Raw genomic sequence first — 18,458 nt, forward strand, 5'->3', positions numbered from 1 at the left:
TGTTCCACAAGACAATAAGAATAAAATGTATTCTTATGTACTAGTAAGATCAATAATTATTCTATATTATACTTATATGATATTGTATTAAATCGTTCTTCATGACTTATAACGTTTTAAACAACTTTTTCTTTTAACTTGTGTAGGAGAAATTTGAATTTGATGAAAACGAAGTAAGAAAAAATTGGATCTTTAGAAAGATGGGAAGGGCTTTTGAAAACCATAGATATAAGTTAAAGGCTGACTATTATGATGCATATGACAATGATGATGATCGAATTAAGTTTGCTCCAACAACAATCGACCAAGGACAATGGAGACAATTTGTTAGTTGGTTGAGCTCACATGAGTTTCAGGTATTCTATACCCTTTACTTTTTTTATGCACAAGTAACTTTAATTATTTAAAACAAGATTATTGTATTTGGTCTTACATATAGGTTTCTTGTGCTCGTAATAAGTCTAATCGGTCAAAGCAAACAATGACTAAAACTACAGGCACTAGAAGTTTTGCTCGAGTTAGAGCTGAACAGGTATAATTTAAATCATTTATACATCTTTCTCATTAACAATTTTTTTTTTTTTGTTGATTAACTTGTCTATTTAATGCAAGCTGAAATATTAGGACACGAACCGTTTGCATGGGAAATGTTCAAGGTGACACACAAGAAAAAAGACGGGTCAATGGTTGATTCCACATCAAAAGAAATAGTGGTAAATTTTATTTTAAACAGTTTATGTTGTTATTGTGATATATATTTTAGTATTATGCTATAACATATCTATTTTATTTATTATCAAATTTCAGGACAAAATTCAATCTTTAGTAACCCAAAGAGCTGAGGAAGAACCTTCTCAAGCTATTGATGAAAATGAAATTTTTTCTGAAGTAATGGGAAGAGAAAGACATGGACGTGTTCGTGGGTATGGATTCGGACCAACTCCTTCTTCTGTCCTTGGAAAGATTCCATCTCGTCATGAGCTTGTTACAGAACTAGAACAAATGCGACAACATAATAATGGTTTGAAAAATGAAATGCAACTTTTGAAAGAGAAAAATGAAGCGTTGTCGACAGAATTGGACCAAGTCAAAGAAAGGCAATCAATTTTTGAAGCTTTTATGGAAGATGTTAGGGCAGGAAGGATTAGAAATAACAATTGACTAGACTTAATTGTTTGATGTCTTTTTTTGATGACAATGTGATTGTAAATTGCTAGATATCTTTTTTTGATGACAATGTAAATGTAAAGTGCTAGTCAATTATTAATTTACTAGAGTTGTTTTCTAAAGTTTCTTGATGATTAGAATGGTGTTTATTTTGGATACAATGTATTAAATTAATAGGGTTTAAAATATAGAAAAACAAGCAATGGGTTGTGAGAAAATTTTATAAAAATCACTTTTTGTGACGGCCAACAAAAAGTGGCCACTAAAAATGTCTTTTTTTGTGGCAGCCATAACTCTCACTAAAAGTATCAGTCAAACACTTTTTGTGGCAACCAATATAATGTGGTCACTAAAAAATGCTCATTTTGTGGCGGCCAACACTATCACTAAAATCTTACCATTTGTGACAACCAGCAAAGCCGTTACAAAAAATTCATTACCTGTGACAATGGTGGCCGTCACTGAAGAGTCATTATTTGTGACGGCCATGACCGTCACAAAAAATTACATTAGCGGTAGACGACTGTGGTTGTCACTAAAAAAATTTTTGTGACCATCACATCCGGCCGCCACTAAATGGTATTTTTAGTGACGACCAGCCAATAATTGCCACTAATACTATTTGTGACAGACTTTTTAGTGACAGCTTGTGACGACCAACTTAGCGGCCATTAAAACTTTTAGTGACGATCTTGGCCTCCACTAAAAATCTTGTTTCTTGCAGTGAAGCATATAACTCCTAACGATAAGATCACCATCTTGCCACTTATTAAGAGTATTTTACTCTTCTTGAATAATATTTTGAGCCATGGGCGCAAGTACAAACGTATCCAATACATAAGTAATCCTTTTCAAATTGAAAACAATTTTCAAATTATGGAGCCAATCATTGAAATTTGGTTACTTAAGTAATTAGTATAAAGTATTTTTGCAAGTGGGTTAATTGAAGACATTAGATGTCTTTACAGAAAATGAATACATTGTTAGACATCTTGTTTTCTTAACTATCTGATTTTGGTCTTTAAATCAAATAGTACCTCCCACTAAGTTTTTCAAATTCTTTACTCCCAATAAAGGAAAAAGCTAATTCACATTGGTATGAATTCTAGTGGGTATTTAGATTCTTATTAAACTTATTACTCCTTATATTTATAGATTCTTGGAATAATAATTTCAATAAATAGACAACTCTTGTCCAGTACATCTCTGTACGCCCTAAATATTTTACTTCGACTCCCAGTCCAATATACCTCACATTATAATTTTATGGTAATTGAACATGGTTAAATTATACCATCACACTAATAAGTTTGCACAGTTGAATATCAATTCCCTCACATTTATAGTTTTTTGGGTCACGATATTTGTGCATCCACATCTCATCAAATGTTATATAGAAATTAAAATAGTTTAGCCAATGTGTAACCCCTATGTTTTCATATCCGATCAACACAAGAATCAAAATGCCTTAATTTCTACCATGATGAAAAGTTCCGATTAGATTATCTTAACTTTTAAGATCTAACCGATTACAATTTAATTTTACAGATATGGCATATTTTTTATCTTTAATTATTTTGCCTCAAGTTTCACATGCAACTTTTGAACATACATTAACTTTGTAAATAAACATTTCATAAAGTAGTCGATACAATCATGAATTCAAACATGCATACTATGCGCAATTTCAACCATTGGAATCTTTTGACTAAGAGTTAATTTTTATATTTGGATAGATCTAGCCATTGGATCAATTCAATTTTTGGATATGTTAACCACCTCAGAATGAGGGAACATTATGACTAGCTCCGATCAAGGGAATCATCGATCGATGGTGGATGACTGTGAGTAGAATCCCTAGGATTAATTCTTAGATCTAATAGTTGGATATAGTCATATTGCCCCATTTTGGTTATAGTGGCTTAGCGAATAAATGATTATAGCGGTGGGGTCAAATTGTTGAGGAAATTGATCGACAACAAGGTAATTCTAGCCCTGGGTTTTTCTTGATTGAGGGATTTTTATGAAATTATGTAAAATTTTTATGGTGCTAAAATAAAATAAAGAAAAGCTTGGGGTTTGGTGTTGGTTTTGTGTAAGTTTGTGGTTTTGTGAAGTTTTGGAAAGGTTAAGTGTCTTGGTGAAATTTTGTGTAAAATATGGGTTTAAATGATTCATTTAAGAGTCTTAAAGTCCTTAATGTGATTAAGGCATTATCGTGGGGTAAAATGTATTAAAAATATAGTGGTTTGGGCTTAAATGGGATTTTGGGGAAGTATGGACCAAGAACATGATTTTTTTTTATAAAATTTGAAGCCAATATGCAGATTGTGAAAATAAGACTATTTCTATGTGAACAATGTTAATGTTTAAAGGTAAAAAAATGGTGAGTCATGATCTTAGTTCGGTCAGTTTTTGGCCCAACTGAAAATGGAACAAAAAGTGGATAACATATAAATCAACCCTTTTTCAATAATGTGTATCGAGGGATGATTTTGTACAATCAGAATACATATGTGTTTCGCTTTGATTCCTCTAGGGAAATTTGATAGGGTTCTATTGTTTATAGGATTAGAAGTGAAGCTGCAACTCATGGAAGGGCAAATTTAGACATGCAAGTACTTTAGTGGACTTCTAAGAGCATGAAACTTATTTAGCCATTCCATAATTGAAATTAAAAATAAGCTAGATTGTAGAAATAATAAATATTTGTTTAAAATTATCTTCTTTATTTTGTTTAAGATAAATCAATCCCTATAATATCCAAACCCAAAGACTATGACCTGACCCATCGCATCACGTATCGGGCATTCTACAAATGGAAAGTAGCATAATCATGACTTGGGTCTAAATGATGAAACTCATATAGGGCTTCTTGCTTTGGTGAATTATCGCATTGTGCTTCCATTCTGATTTCATATCTAAAATCACATTGTTGATACACTTCACATGACTCACATATTGTAACTCCCTCTCTTTTCAAATGTTAGTTTAGTCTTAACTTTCCTTTTCCTCCATTCCTCTCATTCATTGAGTGTGACTATTGTGTTGGGAAATATTCAATATGCCACCACAAATATATTCCCCTTTCACCATGTGATTAAAATAGGAAATCAAGACATTCACCATGAGCAATAAAATACCAAAATAAATAAAGTATCAATGCAATAACACTAAGAATTATTTAACGTCGTAAAACCCTCCAATGCGAAAGGAAAATTGACAGAGCAAACCGATAATTCCACTATTACCAAATAATAGAACACGATGTTTTTCTTCTCTAGATTTTTTCCCTGAATCTAGAGGTAATCAACTACACACCTTCAAGATAAATTCTTGGCAACCACAGATTTCATCATCTATGTAATAATTGATGGAACCCATAATAACAACAAAGGGAAAGAACTACTTCACCCGATAAATCAATGATAGTAAGCATAAATTTCTTCCTAAAAAAACCAGCAACCAATTACAGCTTCTCATTCTTCAATTGATCATAGTGACAGCCTCTACCTTCTCCAATTGATTGCAACAATAGCGGATTCTAATTCAAATGCCCTCCCATGCAACCCACTATGCACATATATATATAATCATGGGTTGGACCCATATTAATATAAAATTAATAAATGAACCAAAGGGCATATAAGCCCAACAATCTCCCCCTCCAACCCATGAGGGAGGTACACCAAAGACTCCAATCACTTGGAGTCCATCCCGACCTTCTCGGCGCAAAACTCAAGCTTCTGCTTGGTACAACCTCAATCAAAATATCTGTAATATTTTTATCATTGTGAATATTTTCCAACTGCATCAATTTCTTATCAATTGCTCCACGAATCCAATGATACCTTACATCAATGTGTTTGGTACGAGAGTGGTAGGTAAAATTCTTGCTCAACTCAAAAGCACTCTGACTGTCACAATAAACGACGTACTCATTTTGCTTCAGATTGAGCTTTTCGAGAAACTTTTTCATCCACACCTTCTCTTTCCCTGCTTCAGTAATTGTAATGTACTCAGCCTTAGTAGTGGATAATGCCACACATTTCTGTAGTTTTGACTACCAAGAAACAGGTGCCCCTACAAAAGTAAACAAGTACCTAGATGTAGATTTTCTACTATCAAGGTCTCCTGTCATATCTGCATCTGCCATATCTGCATCTGTATACCCTGTTAAAATTGTCTGAGCTCGCCCAAAAACTCAAACACAAAGTAGAAGTTCCTCTGAGACACTTCATGATCCATTTTACTGCTTCCCAATGATCTTTTCCTAGATTAAACTGAAATCTTCTTACCAAACCAATTGCATGTGTAATATCTGAACGAGTACATACCATATCATACATCAAACTAGAAACTATTGAAGAGTAAGGTATTGCTTCCATCTTCTTCTTCTCTTAACTAGTTGAAGGACAAGATCTTTTGGTAAGTTTGAGATGACCACCAAGAGGTGAGCTAACTAATTTAGCTCCTTTCATGCTAAACCTGTCAAATACCTGCTCAATATATTTTTCTTGTGGTAACCACAATCTCTTAGGCTTTCTGTCTTGAACTATCTCCATGCCCAAAATTTGTTTAGCCGGTCCCAAATCTTTCTTCTCAAATGATTTATGCAAGGCTTCCTTCAATTTCTTAATCAACCCTATATCCTGGCCAACTATGAGCATATCATCAACATAAAGCAATAAAATAATAAACTTATCACCTGGAAAAAAATTGATATAAACATAAGAATCTACAATTGTCCTTGTGTATCCCTAACTCGTCATAAAAGCATCAAAATTTTTATACCACTATCTTGGTGCTTACTTGAGCCCATACAAACTCTTCTTTAATTTGCATACAAGGTGTTATTTCCTTTTTTGTTTAAAACCTTCAGGTTGCAACATATAAATCTCTTTCTCCAAGTCACCATGTAGGAAGGTAGTCTTTACATCAAGTTACTCCATCTCCAGATCTAAATTGGTTGCTAAACTAAAAACAACTCTAATGGATGTCATTTTCACAACATGAGAGAAAATCTCATCAAAATTAACACCGTGTTTCTGCCTAAAGCCTTTAACAACCAAATGAGCCTTGTATTTCATCAAATCACCATTGCCATCTCGTTTGATTTTCTACACCCATTTATTTCTCAATGCTTTCCTACCCTTAAGAAGATCCACTAACTCATAAGTATCATTCTTCTTCAAGGAGTTCATATCTTTTGTCATTGCTTTCATCTAGTGGACTTTATCTCTATTAGTCTGTGCCTCTAGAAAATTTCCTAGCTCCTCATTAGTAGTAAGCAAAATATATTCAGAATTATGATACTTATAAGATGGTATGCCCTATCTATTAGACCTTCTGACATGTGCCTCTTCATCTTCTTCCTTATCCAGAATCTGTTTCCCCTTAATAGCAATCTCATCAGCTGGTATATCACCCTGAGTAATTTCATCAACAATATCATCATGAGGGGATAAATTTTCTCCAACAATAGGTTATGGTGTTGGAGAGCTACTAGATGTGAGATCAGGAATAACTACATTCACTCTCCTAGACTGCTTAACTTCATCAAAATCCTCAATTGTTTGGTCTTTATGAAAAACCATATCTCTGCTTCTCACAATCTTCTTTTTCTCTTGATCCCAAAATCTATACCCAAACTACTCATCACCATAACCGAGATATATAAGGAGTAACTTTGTCATCAAGCTTCGATCTTTATTGATAATTTACTCTTGTATTTTGTTTTGATGATGAAAAACAAAATCAATTTATTTTCCTAAGTCATTTGTCAAGCATATGATTTGTTGGAGATTATGATTTGTCAAGAATATGAAAAACCCAAATGATCTATGATTTTTTATTAGTTGGAGATTAGCAAAACAAATTTTAAGATTTGAAAGAATCTCCCAAATGATTTTTACAAATTGGTTTTCAATCATTGGATAAATGAAGCAAAAATGTTTCAAAGGCAAAAGACTATGTTATTGAGTCAAATTGCTCCAATCATCCTATTGTGTATTTTGGTGTTTAACTTCTAAGTCTAAAAGATTAGTGCATTATGAGGAGACATATAAGAAAATATTTTCATTTTGAAAAACTATCTCCTCATTTTTTGATAGACATTATTCATTGTTGTTAAAACGATTTTTAATAAATTTTTCAATAATTATAAGGTATGTATTTTGAGAGTGGTAAATTTGTTAAATCTCAAGTTTGTACTAAAACCAAAATTCTATTTTCTTATGATTATGGATTTTGATTTTTTAGATATTTTTATTGAATCCAAATAAGGAGTACTTTCTTATTTATATTTATGTATTAAAGTAAATGGAAGGTAAATATAAATTAAAGAAAATGAGGACATTTACTTTGTCAACTATCAGAATAGATATATTGACTTGGTCGACTAAGTTATAGGCTTTGTCGACCAACAGTATGCTTATTTATGTCTTGGTCGACTAAGCTATAAGCTTTGTCGACTAACAGTGCTTATGTGTTGACTTGGTCGACTAACTCCTTGAGCTTGTGGACAGAAGAATAGCATTGGTTGACTAAGTGTCATGCCTATTTTTGTCTTGGTCGACTAAGTGTTCTATTGTTTTTATGACTTGATCGACCAACTTATTTTGTCTGTCAACCAAGCTTGTTATTTTTCCTGATTCTATCAACTAACCATTTTTATCTATCGACTAACTCTTTTCATAAAAAGCTATAACGGCTAGTTTTTCAAATCCCAACGGTCACAAACGGCTAGTTTTCTCTTAGATCTTTTGGGATGCCTATATACACATCAAGGATGATCAACAAGAGGCTAATGGATGGGAATGAAGTGAAGTGAGCTTAAAGATTATTTCATACTTCTCGATTTGCATTTGTGCTTCAACTTTTCTCTCAAAAGGCTTTGTACTAAATTTGTTTCATTTGATTCAAGTCTTGTATCTTCATTGAGAGACATTGTAACTAAGAGTGTATACTCTTAGAAACTCTTTTTTGTATCTTTCTTATTTTTCCTAGCTTGTATTGCTAGAGGGCTTGCTTTTCAAGCAAGAGGTTATATTTCCTAGCTTGGTGCTAGAGGGCTTATCCGAAGTGGTAGGAGGTTTTAGTGAATTGTTTGCAAAATCTTTAGTGAGGAGCTAAGGTAGTGGATTAGGGTTGGGTTAAGACGAACCACTATAAATCCTTATGTTCATCTCTTGCTTATGCTCTTTATTTATTTATCTTTTCAAGCATCTCTATATTCCTCACTTGATTCATATATTTAACCTTTCATTGAAAAAGATTTCATATTTTTCAATCTTGTGTTCTCCATTGTCAAGATGAGATTGTCTTTATACGATTGATACCTCATCGTGCCATTTCAAGGTCTTGAGGTTTAACAAAGCTGTGGTCTTCATAAACGACATCTCCTTTTTATCAAAAGAATTTTTAAGGAAAAAGAAATTTTATATACCAATTCACCCCCTTCTTGGTGTGTTCCATAGCATTTCAAATCTAACATGTTCCTTAGGCACATGTTTTGTTGTACTTTTTGTACAATAGTTTTAATTATGAAAAACATATATTGGTTTAATCCCTAAGTCATGAGTCAAGTATGTGGTTTTCAATATATATTAATTTCAGTATCAAGTTTCACTTTGTGAAAATGAAAACCCTGTTTTGACTAAGTCTGGAAGGTCAGCACCTTTTAAGGAGACATATAAGAAAGAGTTTTCTTTTTGGAAAACTATCTCCCTGTAATTTGATATCTAACATTCATTAGTGCTAAAACAATTTTTAATAAATTTTTTATCAAATAGAAAGTATATATTTTGGAGGTGGTTAAATCGCAAAATCGTAAGTTTGTACTAAAACCCAAAATCTACTTTCTTATTGTTTTGGATTTTGATTTTCTAGATATTTTTATTGAATCCAAATAGGGGTACTTGATAGAGCACATATTTTCATATTATTTAGCCCTCATATTTAGTCTTTTTGCACATTAGTTGTGTCATTTTATTCATCTTGACTTTATTTCATTTTATTTCATAGGAATTGGGCTTCACACTATTTTACTTTATTTTTCCAGGTTTAGGGCTATGGGAGCATGAGATGGGGCATGAGACATCTTGATGGCAATGAGATATCTTGGAAATTGGAGATAGAGAAGTAAGGGCAATTTTAGCAGATTTAACCCCCTGCACTTCCTTTAGTATTTTGGCCAAGATAAAATTTTAGAATGAAGATGATGTCTTCAGAGATACTGTAGAGGACTTCTTGGGCTTTCTGTAATGGTATGGTTTGTCCAAATCCGAGTTCGTTTGGGCCTTCAAACAGCACTTCAAAGTCGGGGCTAGGAAGTTGGGTCAAATTAGGAAAGCTGAACAGATGCTGATTCTTTAAAAGGCCATATCTTGGGCGTCCGATATCCAAATCAAGTGATTCAAAAGCCCAAATTTATCTAATCTTCCTGATCTACAATTCTTGTAAAGAGGCCGAAGCCCAGAACGCACGTTAACCTATCTGAAATCGGCTGAGAAGTGGCAGTAACCTAGGGTTTCATCCTTAAGCTCTACTTAAGCACCTTAAGTGGTCGATTTTGATATTATTCTTTTGAAGGGCGTGAACAGTAGCCAGCTTTCCTTCTCCCCATTGTTCTTGTCAAGATGGAGGGCTAAGGATTCTGTAATCAGTTGCAATACCATCCTTGTTCCCTGTTTGAGTCTTTGGTTTTAATGGAAATCTAGTTTTTAGTTTTAACTTTATTGTTCTCTTGTTTCTGTTCTCTCTTAAATCTGTGTATGTGTTGATGCCGGTTGGATGAATGCATGCATTGTCTTTGTTTGAGAATCCAAGGTTTTTGTGCTCGGTTGAGGCTTTAACTAGAAGCAAGAACAATCAGTCTCGAATCTGTGCAATAAGGGGAATCAAAACTGATAGATTGAACTAAGAGGTTTCTGAAATCTTTTTATTGGTTTTCTTTCCAATCTTTGGCTGTTGTTAAAGGATTTTTCTGATTTTTGATTTGAGGATTAAAACTAAACAAATTGTTTATTGAGAAGGCGATGAAAACTGGGATAGAAGGTTGGTTTGCAACTGATTGCATCTTGATTCATTGTGTTCTTGCATATCTTGTTTTCTGTTTTTCATCACAAACTTCCCCCCCCCCCCCCCCGTTTAGCCTTGTTTTGACAGATCCGTTAGAGGTTCGTTGGGAGACGACTTTGGGTTGCACCCTTGCTGCAAATCAAAATTCTTATTCATCTAATCTATTGGTGTTCGACAGCCCCGATCAATACTTCGTTATTTACATTTATGTATTAAAGTAAATGAAGGTAAAATATAAATAAAAGAAAATGTGGACAATGCTATGGATTGTGCTTTCATGCATATGTTTCTGAATATCTGTCATGTTCCTATGCATGTTTCGAAACCCCTTTGAAAAGGTTTTTAATGTTTTCAGTGTATGCTATTTCGAAACATCTATGCAATGTATGTGTTTTCAATTTAGGTTTTGAACCATATTTCGAAACTTATATGTCTATGTTTCGAAACCTATATGCATCATGTTTCGAAACCTCATTTCTAGAGAGGTATGTTTCGAAACCTATTATGTCATGTTTAGAAACCTCTGACATTCTGTCAACAGATCATTTGAAAATCGACATGCATGTGTGTTGTATTTTTGTATGCTTCTCACATCATTTGTTTAATGCATTCTCCATGATAAGGAGATTCAAATTTAAATGTGAAAGTGGAGACCATTGTTTATTCTTAATACCCATAAGCTTCTTTAGAATCTATCTCCCACTATCTGTTGTCTCAAAGTGCTTGTCCTACTGTAAAGTGTTGTATGTTTCGAAACCTATGTGTAAAATTATGATGTTTCGAAACCTGCTTTTCTGTCTTGTCTCTAACGGCTATACACGGCCAGATTTCTATCTCTTGGTATAAATAGTAGGTATTTGAAGACAAGAAGAGATTGATTGAGCAAGAACAAGATACAACAAGCGAGCACACACTAGAGACACACACACAAGCACATATGATCTAAATCCGTTTGACAAGCTTTCAAAGAGGATTCATTCATCCATTCCTAGATGTGCATTGTGATGTGAAAAAGAAGAAGCAAGTGAAAACAATGAGTATCATCCTCCAGCTCTCCTCACCTCAAGTTAAGAGGTTTGTACAACCATGTGGTAAGACATTTATTGCTCTTTGGGTTATAAACATAAAACGTTTATTATCTTGTAAATGTTCTAAAGGTTTGAGTTTAGCCTAAAACTCATTTGGTGTAAAGGTTTGAGTTTAGCCTAAAACTCATTGTGTCAAAGGTTTGAGTTGAGCCTTAAAACTCACTTAGTGTAAAGTTTGAGTTAAGCCTAAAACTCACTTGGTGATAGGTTTGAGTTGAGCCCGTAAAAACTCACATTGTAAGGTTTTGGGGTGAACCGTTGTAAAACCCTTGTTGTGGTGATCACTAGTAAAAGTGATTGGGATTGCAAATCCTTCAAGTGGGTAAGCTTGAAGGTAGTGGAGTAGGTGGGTGCCGAACCACTATATATCTTGTGTGCAATTGTTCTTTAGCTTTTGCTTATCATTATTGTCTATTGCACATGTTATCATAAGATTTGTTATCAAAGGCTAAAATAGTTTTCTTGTGCATAAACTTATACATATACATAGAAAACCTATCTTTGATATTCAAACATCTTTGATATACTCTTAATTATATAAATCATCATTTCCAAATATCGTTATTTTGAAATACAAGATAAAGGATTTCGAATCAAGCAAAGCAGTGAAGTAGATTTCGAAACATATATAGTAGGTTTCGAAACCTACTTAACAGAAAGGTTTATTTCGAAACATATATCTTATATTTCGAAACATAGTGTTTTGTCATCTATCAAAGTTTTAATTTATCGAAAATTTACCTAATCCCAATTCACCTCCCCTCTTGGGATATATTTACCATCATTAGGAACCAACAACATGCACAAAAGCTTTGCACCCAAACACGTTCAAATGAGAGTAGGAAATATCTTTGTCGGTCTAAACACTTTTTGGAATATCAAAATCCAAAGGAACAGAAGGGGATCTATTGATCAAGTAGCAAGTTGTCTGAACTACTTTACCCCAAAAGATTTTAGGTAGTTTGGTTGTCTTCAACATGCATCTGACTCTGACAAGAATGGTACGGTTAATTCTTTCCCTCACACCATTAAGCTGAGGAGTGCTTGCTTCTGTAAACTCACGTCGAATCCCAAATTTTGAACAATATTGCCTTAACTCATGTGAAGTATATTCCCCATCATTATCAATTATGATGCATTTCAGAGGCTTACCTGTTTTTTGTTCTACCAGACATGAAACTGTTGAAACTCTGAAATACCTAATCTTTAGATTTCAGAAGATATACCCATAGTTTTCTAGAAGCTTCGTCCACAAAGGTAACAAAATACTTATTTCCACTCAAAGTAGCTACATCACTAGGAGAGCACACGTCAGAATGCAAAAGTTCTAAAATATCATATTTTCTTCTAAAAGAGCCACTAAAAGAAACCCTATGCTACTTACCATATAAACAATGATCACATCGGTGTAGAGGCATACCATTGGCTAAGGGAATGTTTGTCTTCTTATCTAGAACTTGCAACCCTTTTTCACTCACATGACTGAGCCTCTTGTGCCATAGATCAGGATAAGAATCTTAACTACATTCAGCTCACTTTTACAAGCTTTTGCATAAGTCTTGTAGAGCATGCAACAAGCTTTTCCTTTAGCAACAATCAAGTCCCTTTTGATCATTTCCATTTCAAATCACCGAAATGGTTACGATAACCCAATTTGTCAAGAGACAAAACTGAAATTAGATTGAGGCGCATATCAGCAATATGTCTCACATCCTTCAGCACCAATGAGCAACCAAGACCTATTTGCAAATAAATGTCACTGTTATGGGTATTTCTTGGAAAGAGCTAAGTAGGCTGAACTCGACCTTGCAGGCCAGCCCAAGTGTCTTGAAGCCCACATAGGCCCAAGGCCTAGGTCGTCAGAACCAGCTCGCACTTCTCCTACTCCGAGCTTAGGCCATGGACCAAGCGAGCTCCCATCAACGCGTTAAGCTCTTAGACCGCAAACCAAGCAAGCTCCCAACAGCGCTCTCATTTCGCAAACTGAGGGATCATTCAGCTTACGGACTACTTGATCATTCAGCTTGCATGAGCGAGAAGACTACGAAGTAATGATGGGCTAGACATCATTCTGGCTGGACTGTCCGAGCCCAATCTAGTTTCTCTCTTGGCCCATCTTTTAGCCCATGACGGTCCCATCCTAGCCCTATGCCAGTCTGCAGCAACATCATTGCAACCTCTACTGGGTATTCGTATGCCCACCTCAAATCTCATCCGCATTAATGAGGGACCAATCAACGCCAAGCGCCACCTGGGAAACCTCATCGGTGCCGGGATTCAATCTCATCACTTGCAAAAGCACAGTACATGTGGCGAGGGCATTTCCTCCTCTTATATTTAGCTAGCTCTCTTCAGAGTCAAGGTACGCTCTCACTCTCTGTCTTGCTAATACACAGCTTACTCCCTTACTTACTTGGGCGTCGGAGTGCTTGCAGGGGCCAGTCATCGGAGCGCTAACCGAACCTTCCAAATCTCTCTGGTGCGTCTTCTCTTCTCCCCCTTCATGTCCATTTCTCAGAGCGAGCAAAGGAATCACGATCGACCAAATCTGAACGTCGACATTTTGGCGTTAGAGAAAGGGGCCCGCTCTGATTGATAGCGATGCCAAGAGGAAGAAACACCAGAAGTTCTGAAGTGGTGACCAAACAGCCTAGAAACCATGTTAATCAACTGCCGAAAGTTCCACTTGTCAGGGGCGCAGTTGCAACCGCTACAACTACTTCTATACCCCCACGTTTTGGAGCCACCTCTGCCATCCCCGCGTGGGTTCCCTGCCAATCTGCTGTCCTTACTCCCGAAACGGAGGCGATACAGGCTTGGCAGAAGCATCAAGAAGTGCTAGAGGGTACAGTCATGCAACTCGTTGACATAGTTAGGACATTGGCCCAAATGAAAGTTCGTGTAGCCCAAATGCAGGTGAAGGCTACGCCACCCCGGCAACATGGGAATTCACCTTGAGGAGAAAGCTCGGTCAGGGTTAGCCCAGGCTGTGCCACATACCGCAACTCGCGAGACCTCGAGAATAGGAGGCGGGGTATGCCGCGAGATCACTATTCACCAGAGTAAGCCAGCGAACAGGAGAAGCGATCTCGTACTAGGTAATCTATGGATTAGGACCCCACCGTGGAAGGACTACTGCAGAGGGTCCAATAGCTGGAGGCAAGATACGGGACACAAGATCGAAGAGAGGGCCACAAAGTGAGGACCCCATTCTCTAGGGAAATCGAGCTAGATCCTCTCCCCCGCAGATTTAAGGTCCCTAGAATCCCTTAGTACAATGGGGATAGCGACCCATATGACCACCTGGATGCTTTCAATGTCCAGATGGACCTGCAGACTTCTAGCTCGTTGGCAAAATGCCAAGCCTTCCCCATAACCTTGGGAGACATACCTCGGACTTGGCTAAGGAGTCTCCGTCCTCGCAACATCTGTAGCTGGGAGGGGTGTCAAAGAAAGTTTATAAGTCAATACAGGTCGCTTAGGAGGCAACTCGCCCTAACCTGTCACCTCGCTACAGTGTTCAAACAGCCCAATGAATCCTTGAAGAATTACATTGAGAGGTTCATCATGAAGTCAATATTGTTGATAACCCATCAAATGAAAGTACTTTGACTACGATATCTGTGGGGCTCCGGAAGGATGGGAAGCTCTATGAGAGCATCTACAAATCCCTCGTAAGGGACCTGGGCGAGTTCTACAAACGAGCTGCGAATGAGGTCAGATGGGAGGAGACCTTTTTTCTCTAGAAAGTTGGATGACCAAAAGAATGAGATTGGAAGCACCAGTCACAGCAAGAAAAGTGACAATAGCGACAATGATAAGGTCGGTAAGAACTCAAGGAACGAGCTAGGTTACGAGCGACCTGCGCACCAAGGTCGCAACGACAACTACAATATCCTTCTGACACTCAGGATAGGATCTTCGCTACTGAGAAAGGCGAGGAGGATTTTGGGAGGCCTAATCCCATAAGGACCCCCAACAGATTCAGAAATAAGGACAGACCCTGTGCTTACCACGACGAAGTGGGTTACAACACCTCTGAGTGTCGAGCATTGAAGGACACAGTCGAGGACTTGATCAAAAGAGGCCACTTGCATGATTATGTGATGCGACCAGAATGCTAGAAGCCTCAGCAACAGGCTCAACCAGAGCCTTGTCGAGCTCCTGAGCAGGATTGAGCACCTGCGATCGCATAAGGATGGCTACCATCAACAGCAGGCTACGAAAATTGTAACATGAGAATTCGAATTCGGTGCTATAACGTCGGTGATACCGGGCTGCGCCTTGTTCTTCATGGAGCTTAAAAGGCCAGCGACCAGACACTAAGCCAGAACTGCGAAGGCCCCCATATTATCAAAAAAAGCCTAGGAAACAGAGCGTATCGATGGGGCTATTCTCCCACGTACTTGGAATGTGGAGCACCTCCGTCCTTACTCCCAATGAGCTTAACTGATTCTTACTTATTCTCCAACTTTCTTTTACAAATAATTCTGATTGGAATTTATTGATTTTCATTATGTAAGCTTATTTCTCTTTACTCATGTTTCATGTTCAATTGAATGTCCTTAAAATTGGGGCTAGAGATACCATGGTTTGCAAGCTAGGGCCTATTCCTCTTAGCCTCCGTGCTATGGTTTGCAGCTTATCTGAGTATTCATCTTGGTCTTCCCCCAGGTCGTGGTGTGCGAGCTGAGAACCATTCATGTTGACTTAAAGTCATGGTTTGGAACCTACTAAGCAACCACTTCCATTAATAATCTCGAGCTAAGGGTTCACTAACTAGGGTCCTTTCATCTTGACTCAAGTCATGATCTGCGACTTATCTGGGTGTTCCCTCTCGACTCATTAAACTTTTAAGAAGCTATGGTATATTAGTTAGGATTGCAGCACGATCTATCTGGACATATAGCTTGGCAATGCAAATCAATCTCAATAGAATACAACTCATTCAAGTTTTCTACGAAGCCATTGTGTGTTAGCTGAGATCGCGATGCGATTTATCTAAACATATATCTTGGCAAGGTCTTCAATATGACCCATATATTATTTCATCATGGTATGCTCTCGCTCGCCACAAAATTATAGTCCACGATCTTCTGGATGTCGGCATGGGATGGCATAATTTGGAATGATCGGGCAAAAGTCAGAAAGGTAGATCAACGGATCGCATAGCCCGCTTCAATCAGCATACATTAGCTCTCAGTTAGCAGATCGCACTAAGAGCTGGGGGGGCTAATGTTATGGGTATTTCTTAGAAAGAGCTAAGTGGGCTGAACTTGACCTTGCAGGCCAGCCCAAGTGTAATACCCAGGAAATTATTTGAGGTTATAAACGGTATTCAATGAAGGGCATAAATGGAATTTGTGGAAACATGAGGCTATAGGGTATACTGACGCAGCTTTAGGTGATCGAATTAGACGAAGGGAGTACCCCGGACCCTAGATAGCCAAGGGAAATGGTATAGTATCAATGAATGATTTGAGTTATGATTTTTGGTAATGAAAGAAATGGGATCGGGAACAGTGTTTAGTACAGCTGTCGATCAGGCTGAGAAAATCGAATCGACATAGGAGACATCCGGAAGGTCAACAGAGCATGTTAAGGACCAATATTTTATGTATAGAACAACTCTTAAGTGATTTTAGGTTAAAACAAATAGATTTAAGGTCAAATTGACCAATCGGGCCTAGGTGCAATTTTTTAAATTTGCCCAAGGGAGGTTAAAACGGTAATTTTTTGGGAGTTTCAAGGATGAAATGAATAGTACAAAGTTTGAGGGCCTTCGTGGTATAGTTGAATTCATCAGGGGTATCATGGAAAGGGTGGAAATGTCATTAGAAGAAAGCAGGGGGTCAAAATGTAATAAAACAAAAATCTGGCAGTGTGAACGCAAAGGAGAAAACAGCCGCCACACTGCCACCGCACGTGGAGGCCATTTCTGGCGATGGGACGATCGGGGAGGAACTGGGGGAGGTCGTATACGGCGTGGGCTGGCTTGGGGGCCAAACCTTGGCCACTGATTGGCCAGAACTTGGCCGAATTTTTGCTATAAATAGCAAGGGTTTCGGTTGACACTTAGCAAGAAAATCGATCATGGTGTTGGATGTTTTTGGGAGAATGGTTAAGGGGCTATTGATGCTTGCATCAAGGGTAAGAGTTTGGGAGGTTTTTGGAATGTTTTCATCAAATGAAGAGGCCGATTGAAGCTCGGTCGAGAATGGGTGGCGGACCGCCTACAGCTACCTGCAACTGCCATTTTCAGGCGTTTTTCGATGAGGTTTCGGGCTCCAACCAGTGCCATTGTGATCGACTTCAAGTGGGCTTCAAGGGGATACCTTCAGATCGGTCATTGGAGACGTCGGCGGTGGCTGAAAATTTGGGGAAGAAGGTGGTGCGTGGCGCCACGCACCACACACCACCCGCACCCACGCGCTAAGCGCGTGAGGGCGCGTGAATGGGGGTATTCTGGTAATTTCTTTTCCATTATTTTTCTTAATTTATTTTAGGAATTATCATGTGGAAAAATTCGGAAAAATGTTTGAGGAAATAATTATTTTGAAATTATCGAGGTGAAAAATGGAAGAAAATAGAGGAAATTATGAAAAAATTAAGGAAAATGGAGTTTAATGCTTCCTTAATTAAATATGGTGTTTAGGAAGTATTATGGTTCGAGGTTGACTACAAGTTCAAGTGTTTGTGATATGGCACGCAAATCGAGGCATTGCACGAGGATCAAGGCTATCCGAATACGTTTAGGTGAGTGGTCTGACTCTAGTTTTACCCTTATTTTGGGAAATGTCTTGGTGAGAGTGTAGTGAGTTCAGGTGAGCGGTCTTACCAGAACTCGGGATGCTATGCTTATGCGTTTTATTCATGTATTCATGGCATCATTTGCATATTAATCATGTATTATATCGCATCAATTGTTTTTACTTGCAAAAGAGTCAGTGCATAGCGTGTGATTTTCATATCATCGGGGCATTGATTTTCATGTTGTTGTTGGGTCCGTGCGGGACGGGATGGGGTCTTCTTGAGAATGGGACAAGGTTAATCCTGGTGAACGAGTGACACGATAGGGCACTCGAGAGATTTAAGTATGTCGCAGCAAGGTCAACCCCAACG

The 18,458-nt window shown here is 37.4% G+C and overlaps 1 protein-coding gene across 1 annotated transcript; it reads left to right on the plus strand.

Annotated features, from left to right (window-relative positions):
• Positions 1-618: 618 nt before the first annotated feature.
• On the plus strand, positions 619-1,254 carry LOC127787448 (uncharacterized). The gene is made up of 2 exons (XM_052315501.1): positions 619-713; positions 808-1,254. The coding sequence occupies exons 1-2, from the start codon at positions 648-650 to the stop codon at positions 1,159-1,161; spliced, it is 420 nt and encodes a 139-aa protein (XP_052171461.1). The 5' UTR covers positions 619-647; the 3' UTR covers positions 1,162-1,254.
• Positions 1,255-18,458: the final 17,204 nt, after the last annotated feature.

The sequence above is a fragment of the Diospyros lotus genome, chromosome 12 (genome assembly GCF_014633365.1).
Source record: "Diospyros lotus cultivar Yz01 chromosome 12, ASM1463336v1, whole genome shotgun sequence".
NCBI lineage: Eukaryota > Viridiplantae > Streptophyta > Magnoliopsida > Ericales > Ebenaceae > Diospyros > Diospyros lotus.